The sequence below is a fragment of the Haliotis rubra genome, unplaced genomic scaffold (genome assembly GCF_003918875.1).
Source record: "Haliotis rubra isolate DU_JTF1 unplaced genomic scaffold, ASM391887v1 Scf119, whole genome shotgun sequence".
Lineage (NCBI taxonomy): Eukaryota > Metazoa > Mollusca > Gastropoda > Lepetellida > Haliotidae > Haliotis > Haliotis rubra.
In genome coordinates this window covers 2,106,371-2,115,210 of record NW_025765103.1, presented here as the reverse complement: position 1 = coordinate 2,115,210, position 8,840 = coordinate 2,106,371, and the positions used below count along the sequence as shown (strand labels likewise).

Below are 8,840 nucleotides of genomic sequence, written 5' to 3'. Positions count from 1 at the left end.
AAGGGAAGTTTAAAATGTAAGCTGTTTGCATCATCCGTCACAATCAGCAGCTCCATAGTGCACCGATAGTGATCAACACCGACTCCACACGGACACACCTCGCCGTCGACGTGTCAGGTAATATTATTCCAACACCTTTAGTTGTTCCGTTTTGACACTATGGAGCTTCCGCCCCGCACGCATACTCCAACCCGGACATTCAGATCGATCAGTGCTGATCAAACGCTCAGCCAGCTGGTCGCTGTGTGTCGGTGGAGTTCAGTGTGTTACCGTCGATGACCCCCAATCTCTGCCGATGTCGGTTGTGGTGAATGGCACAAGTCAGGAAGCTGTCGTCTCGTGGAATACTAAACTTAGTCCTAACATGATCATTGACTTGTTTCACTAGAATACGTAACGCCCCTGTGGACGAAGACGGGACATATTGTGATTCTGATGGGTTTGGTGGATTTCAAACTTTGAAACCATGATAGGTTTTGATCGTAAAAAACTCCCTCAACTTTGATAGATCGTTAATTACAGATGTAGCTTTTAGGTTTTGTCGTCAGCGCTTTTAACATAATCTTGACTATCAAAACTGAACGGTGGCTGTTATTTAACGAGTGTGGACCAGTTGGAGTGCATCAGTTCCGCTCAATGGTTTTTGGCTGAGGATTATCGGTGGACATGTTCATGGTTCTTCGTATGGAGTCACATTCTGAGGTTTTTGGATCCGTAGAACTTGTAAGTACAAATAAAATATTATTTATTTGCGACATGACACGCTAACCCCGCGTTGTTACAGCAACTACTGTTACTACCGCTGTTTGTGTTTAACTACCGACGGTGTATCAAATGGATAATTTGTGTGAATATGTGTTTACGACCCAGTTCTACAGTTAGAATATTTAGATAGTGAGCAACTACAGTAGCGTTTACATCTATGTCATCTGAATGTTGGAGTCGACTGCACCACAGGCTGACATTTGTTTCATGGGAGTTTTATTGTATGACGAATTACAGCATGATATGCTTAATGGGAGGTCTTAAACTATTGTACATTTGTTTCCTCTGGTCTGTCGAGTGATGTCAATGAGTCAATATAGTACATTTGTTTCTTCTGGTCTATCGAGTGATGTCAATGAGTGAATATTGTACATTTGTTTCTTCTGGTCTATCGAGTGATGTCAATGAGTGAATATTGTACATTTGTTTCTTTTGGTCTATCGAGTGATGTCAATGAGTGAATATTGTACATTTGTTTCTTCTGGTCTGTCGAGTGATGTCAATGAGTGAATATTGTGCATTTGTATCTTTTGGTCTGTCGAGTGATGTCAATGAGTGAATATTGTACATTTGTTTCTTCTGGTCTGTCGATTGATGTCGATGAGTGAATATTGTACATTTGTTTCTTCTGGTCTGTCGAGTGATGTCAATGAGTGAATATTGTACATTTGTTTCTTCTGAGCTGTCGATTGATGTCAATGAGTGAATATTGTACATTTGTTTCTTCTGGTCTGTCGAGTGATGTCAATGAGTGAATATTGCTTAACATCGCCTCAGCGTTATTGCAGCTCTTTCGCAGGGCAGACATGAAATTAGAAACTTTCGAGCGGGTCTGTCCTAATATGATCTGGATCACGTGATCACGCAGGGTAACTGTTCTCCATGTTATCACTGTTCTCGGTCTAGATGTGTATCACGTGATCATTGTTCTCTGTCCAGACACGTATCATGTGATCACTATTCTGACATAGTCAAGACGTTCACCAGGTGATCACTGTTCCCCACAGCAAGGACGTGTGTCACGTGATCTCTATTCTCACAGTGTTTGGATGTAAATCATATACTCAGTGTTCTATGTCTAGATGCTTATCACATGATCCTTGTCCTCACATTTTGTCGTTTCCTTACATCATATGATGATGTGGTCACGTGGGGTGGTCATGCGCGGTGCCCGAGTTGATTACGTCACGGCGATTGTGTTCCATCTTGCCGCCCTTGACGTCGGACGTTGCCTGCAATATCATCTACTGGTATTTGGACGGTGCTCGACTGTAAACTCAAATTGAGGTCGTATTTTGTCGTCACACGTGTATCCTGCAGGCAGTCTCTGTATCCGTGACGGCTTATACTGTGAATGTTGGAACTTAGGCAACTTGGCCCAACACAGTAAACAGCATCCGCCTTCACACGCTCGTGGATTCCCATTTTACCGGTTCATCTCTGTTTAATTGTTGTTAGTCTTTTCAGGCGTTCTTATCCCAAACACGGTCAAAAATATATTAATATAAATACTTTCATGATAATATATTTCATATATGTTGACCATGCTAATATATTTCATATATGTTGACTGCTGACCAAAGGCGGGGTTACCTGCACTGGAGCAATCATAACTAGTACATGTACTTTGTACAGACGGACGTTCAGGCCTTATAAGGTTCAGTGTTGTGACATACCACGTCCACATGCGGTCTAACAAAGGCGTCCATGCCAGTTTTAGGGCTTTTACACCACGTGACGGTAATGTGCCCGTGAGATTGAAGCGTCAAATATTGTTCCGTTTTACAAAGACGTCCATGAATGGCGACGACCATGATCACATGTGCATTGGACATACGTACTGAAAGCTTTAGCTTGTCCAGGGACCTCGTGTCCCTTGACAACACACGACCCTGTATTTCCTAGAATTATTCGTCTGCTGGATGTATGTCATGTCGGGGGGAATTGCATGCAAGCCTCAAGGGCCACTACGGTTCGCCTCAATCCTGACAGTTAACGCTCCTCTTAATATTGTTTGTTTATTATTTAACGCCGAACCCAACAATATGCTGGGAGTCTGTAAACAACTGAGTCTGAACCAGACAATGTAGTGAATGATATCATGAGCATCGATCTACACAATTTTGGTTGCATGTACCCGGTTAGCAAGGTTGACCACCCGATCCTGTGAGACAAACCTGGATTGCTGGAGACCAATCACAGCCAGGGCCTTCATGGTAGCCTGCATGCGGTGGAACTGAATCGTTGAAAGTTGTCTGACAACGCCGAAGAACCTGGTTTGATTTATCATGAGTGAAAAGCTATTTTCTATTGTGTATTGACGATGTAAACGGCCTAAAATCCTCACAACACCTTCCCTAGAAGATATGACGGGGTTTAATTCTGGGTTTCCGATGTCCACTGTTCCTCTTCAGGTCGGTGATTCGACAAAATAGGCTAGAACGTTACAATTTCAGGTATGTTTCTAGTTGGCAGGGAACCATGCCGGGACTGGAAGAACAGGAAGTAGACTGGAATCTATTGCGTAGTGCAGTTAATGTAATGGGACGATCTTTTCTCGGTGTCTTTTTTAGCCCTGCCACACCCAGGTCTGATTTCAACCACAAACAAAAACAACTTTTGACACGCGCAATGTAGGATATACTATTCCATTTGATAGTAACAGTAAACATGGGGTTTTATATGTTTTGGGGCTAAAGAATAAGGCTTAACTATTTGTATTGCCTATACTATCTATTTAAGTTTCCTCTGTACCAGACCTACCTTGTTCAGCACCATATGTTGTTGTTTTACTGCACTTATTTGTCGGGGTAAGAATTTCTAAATTGTCATTGTGACCTGGATGCACTATTGTATAATGCTGTCGTTAATAAACACTCATTTCAGCTGCTGATCTACAATCGCGGTCAGGTTGTTATTTGAACACGGGCTATTAACGTATACAACCGCACGGTATTAGCAATTGTTTAGGGGAAACAGAGTGGCGTCAAAGTTACTTGGTGTATGGGGTTTGGTCAAGCGCTTGGAGATAAAAGAATAAGTTGACATTCATGAAACTAATATTTGTAACATGAAATATTGATCGACCATATTATTTAAGCGCTCGCGGCTGGTGAAAGCATCAATTATTGATATTCATAAAGTATCACTTATTGACAGGAAATCTGTTCCCCAGACATTACGAAGCCCAGTAGAGATTCAAAATCTCAAAATAAACAAACAGTTCTCTGCAGTTCCAATTTGTCCTATAATCAGTAGATATGACACATACGGAGATTGAATGCAAGTCTTTCAAAATATGTATAATTATTGTGTTTTTATGGTTTTGAAATGACATATCATAGCATAGAAGTGTGTTTCTTCGATAAAAGACCAAACCAAATCCCCAACACACCAACCGTACTCCTCTGCCTCTCTCATTCGCCAAATTCCCTTACAGATCCGGGTTAGAACTGGTCTTCAGCAACCCATGCTTATCGTAACGGGATCGGGTGGACAGGTTCGCTGACATGTCATTGTATCCCAGTTGCGTAGGTCGATGTTCATGCTGTTGATCACTGGACTGTCTGGCCCAGACTCGACTATTTACAGACCGCCGCCATATAGCTGGACTAGTGCTGCGTTAAACAACAAACAAACAAAAGAAACGTAATCGTCAAATATCTGAATCTCATACTGACCTTATCAATTATTTGTTCTTGTATCAATGTTATCAATACATATAATTTGACTTGAAATTTGGTTTTGAATTGACTACTGTCGGCAATAATTATATTTACAAAATATACAGCGTGTAAGACAGCCACGGTAGGAAGGCGCATCTGCCGGAACAGCCAAAGATTAGTGGTTCGATCATCTGGCCGCTTCATGAAGAAGGACGTAGGCGGTGGTCCTTGTTGGTCTACCTGGCCGCTTCACGAAGAAGGACGTAGGCGGTGGCTCCTGTTGGTCTACCTGGTCGCTTCACGAAGAAGGACGTAGGCGGTGGCTCCTGTTGGTCTACCTGGCCGCTTCATGAAGAAGGACGTAGGCGGTGGTCCCTGTTGGTCTACCTGGCCCCTTCACGAAGAAGGACGTAGGCGTTGGTCTCTGTTGGTCTACCTGGTCGCTTCATGAAGAAGGACGAAGGCGGTGGCTCCTGTTGGTCTACCTGGCCGCTTCATGAAGAAGGACGTAGGCGGTGGCTCCTGTTGGTCTACCTGGCGTTCAAGACAATGAACTGGGAGGCCCAGACTCGGTTTCATGTCTTTAAGATATCCATGTTAGTTGCGACGAGCACTGTGAAATGAAATCCAAACAAGCAGAGCAGTCACACACGCATCATCCACATCGCTAGATGTGTTCATCTCCACCGTGTCGGGACCTTAACTCGCCTTTCCTTTTGTGTAACGTAAAAAGAAAATTCAAGCAAATGCACTCTTTCTTCCGAACAATACACCATCCACGACAGTCCTCCATAACTACATATAAGTATATCTATGTGTGTATGTTTAACAAATGTCATCAGGAATATTTACATTGACTATGGTAAATCAACGATCGATAATCAATGTCTTGTTAAATATTTCTACCAGTGAGGGTTTACAAGAATAAATAGGTTATATTTTCTTCAGAAACGATATAACTCTAGGCCCTTAATGATATGTTGCAATATTCGATTTCCATTATATGCGGTAAAATATGTATTGTTAGTCCAAAACACGACTTTAATGAAGGTATTGTCTTTAAATGTTCTCGCGTTCTCAGTAGTTTTTGGAAAACAAAGTTGTTTTCCCCTAGAGAATCTGTTTATCTCATTGCTATGGTAACTGACTTGACAGAACCGCTAAGCCTGTGGTTATGGCCATGAGCTTGAACGCCTGCTTCCAATTGAGATGTGTCGTCTGCTGCGATGGGAAGGTGTCGTCTGCTGGACATCGTGATTCTGAGACAGGTTCACTGAATACTTGCTCTGAAGGCATTAACTGAGAGAAATGTGACGTCAAGTGTCAAACCTGGACAATAGTAGTTACGGATCTTTTGACTTTGTGACAAGGCTACTAAGTAGCCAGAAATTGTTTCTGTTTACAAAGATTTTGTTACATTGCTGTTCTCCAACACTGGACAAAGTTGAACCTATAGCATGGCAAGCAGAACGATTGGCACCTATAAAATAGTGAACGCTTTACCGGCTACATACAGGTGAGTTGTACACCTCTTTAGATGGCGAGAAATATGAACATAGATAATTGGAAATACATCTCAACAGTCACATCGCTGTTTACGCGTGAATGAACTGACAGCTTAAAAGAATAAACAGTTCGGTAGATGGTCAGCCATATTTGCAGACAACACAACAGTGACATCGATAGGCCGACGACCAGGTGTATCGACAGATATCCGAGTGTTATATGGATAGATAGTTCAACTGTCACAAATAGTCACATCAATAGCCAACCCCGGGGTCAAACGGAAAGACATATGAAGTGTCGGCTGCTCAGACATTTAGATATTTGCAGAACTCAAGAGTTAGAAATACATTTACGCGAGTGCATAACCCGCCATCTTCGTGATCTATGGGCGACATTATAGATAAATGCTGTAATGATGCTAATTGTCCAATTCCCCTAACAATATAATTTTACTCGGTGACATTATGACGTAATCCATCATGCTGGAAGGACAGTAGTGCCAGCATAGATGCGCTAAGGTCACAAAATGTCAGTTTGAATTTGAAACATTTGGATATAAGACTTTAATCTCATGCTTAAACAATCAGTGATGGACTACTTCCACATTCCTGGGGAACAACCTGGCAATTCCCTGATATGAATGAACACAGAACCGTTGAATATGATCATTTAAACGCTTTAATCTGGACGATCTATCCTCTTTCAGACAGGAATGTAAAACTGAACCATCTCAGTTTCTGACTGACCATACGCAACATTCCATGTTTCACAAAATGACTGTCATTCCTTCTTGACACTTACTTATATTCCCTCCTACACGCCCGGTGGGAGTAAGGAGGGACTCCAAAATGTCACCCTTTGTCGCGGTAACCAGCCATTGTCGCAAGCTTCAAACAGTTTGGCTCTCACTCATTGAGAGTTCATACTCGCTAGTTCCTGCATTAATACAGTTTGGCTTATCATAAGGGTTCATAAGCCTGACATGGAGGACCAGTAACTGTTTTTATGTGAATCGCCCGACGAGAATCGATCATTACTCACAAAGATTTTCATGCCACTCCACACGTTCTGTACGTTCAATGTACAGATTACCCCTGGGTGTAGGAACCGATCCCGGCCCGGGGTATGTTTAGCATAACAGAGGCTGGTGTTATCTTACGTCTACAGGCTCGGGCTGAAATGTGTATCGATCGGTCACAATTGTTGCACAGTATGTTCATAACCTGTCACATGTCACGGTCACTTGCAATGTTCTGCCGCAAGTCCTCGGAGTATCGGCGTGACGACAATGGCGTTTCAAGGCAAGAGTTGCACTTTGTGTCTACAACCACTTCTATCGATTTTTTCAACTGAACATTTAATTTAATTGCTGTTTAATTGATATTCAAGTTGAATAGTTATTATTCAATGGCTATTGGTATGGATTGGAGGTCACATCAGATCAAGGTCAAGGTCGTCATGGTCAGCAGTTTTTTGTTTGTTTTACATGGCCAGGATCTGGTCAAGGTCAAATACTCGCGTTGTGAGAAACGTGGAACGTTTTTGTCAGCTAATGTTTCCTTTCATTCATGACAGATGAAAAGGTAAAGAAACGGTTGCCCAATACAACCAACGTCTAACGATCTATGAGCGTGTCCCCCGGGCAGCTAAACCATGGGGTGCGGCAGGATGCGATCCCTCCTCTGCCTCACCGTGGGGATACTGCACCTCCAGCTCGTCGCCTCCACACCATCCGCTGTGGGTGAGTACAAAGTTATTCATTACCGTGTACGTCTATAGCCAAGTATTGACATTATGGTAAACTTCATGTGATATGGTGTTTTTGTCACTCTTTAGAGAGAGGTATTGTAAATATGCACAATTATGGAATGGCGGATGTGTAATAATGGCTTGACTCCATAGGGAATATTTGCATGGAACTGATCAAATATGGTATCAGCAGTGCCGTATTGAGTTGGTGCTAGCGCGTTGATAAATGGTACTCTACGATGGTATGATACAACACATAGCGATCAAACACGGCATGAAGTAACACAAACAAATACACGTGCGCTCACGCTCAAACACATGCACGCGGTTAACGTATATTCTAATTTCTTGAAATCTCTTTCTTAAAGCAAACAACGTGTCAACAATGAATTAATTTAAATGGAATGTCAACAATGGATTGATTGAACTGAACTTCTTATGACACAGTGGTTCAATTTAGATCTCATCCAAAGTCCAAAAACTGCCCTTTTCCATTTTGAAATCCGGGCCAGCGTGTGCTATACATATACACACTGCATGTCCTCATGTGGTATTTTTATCGGATTCTGGAGAAACCGCCTCATTAAAATCTGCTTGTATTTGTTTGATAAATACTCATTCTTTGTGTGAACGTAAAGACCGTATTTGATTTCAATAAGATCCAATTGTTACCGATAAGAGCAGGGTGGCAGTAGACGTTTAATGTTTTTTCAGCCGGTGTTTAATTTTAAATTTATTTTTTTTTTTAAATTAATCTTTTTAACAATCCGAAACGGTACAATTATATTAATTTTGTTCATTACCGATTATACTTTGATCCCTTTGAGCAAACTGTTCACCTGTAATCTGTACCCTTTGTGAGAGATCGTACCCTAACACTATGGATCAACGGTCGACAATTCACTGCAGGCACCACTTGTCTATGTAGTGGGACTTGAGGATAGTCACAACTGTACTTATATCTGGATGGTAGGGCGTCCTGGACAGAAATGTGAATGTGCTGGGTTTTGTGGCAGGGGCATTCCAATTCTAACACCGACTGTTTTGTTTCTATTCTATTGTGTACAGATTGTTGTAATGTACATATCTGAAAATGAAACACTCTTAAACTTTAAAACATTATCAGGCCCCATACTGCAGTTGCAGTAGATTCAG

General features: G+C 42.0%; 1 protein-coding gene across 1 annotated transcript in view; it reads left to right on the top strand.

Annotated features, from left to right (window-relative positions):
• Window positions 1-218: 218 nt before the first annotated feature.
• Window positions 219-8,840, top strand: part of LOC124261060 (probable G-protein coupled receptor CG31760) — a 74,915-nt gene continuing 66,293 nt past the window's right edge. Inside the window, exons 1-2 of the mRNA XM_046695384.1 lie at window positions 219-723; window positions 7,512-7,677. Coding sequence (XP_046551340.1) covers window positions 7,590-7,677 — 88 coding nt within the window. The 5' untranslated portion in view covers window positions 219-723; window positions 7,512-7,589. The remainder of the gene's footprint in view (window positions 724-7,511; window positions 7,678-8,840) is intronic.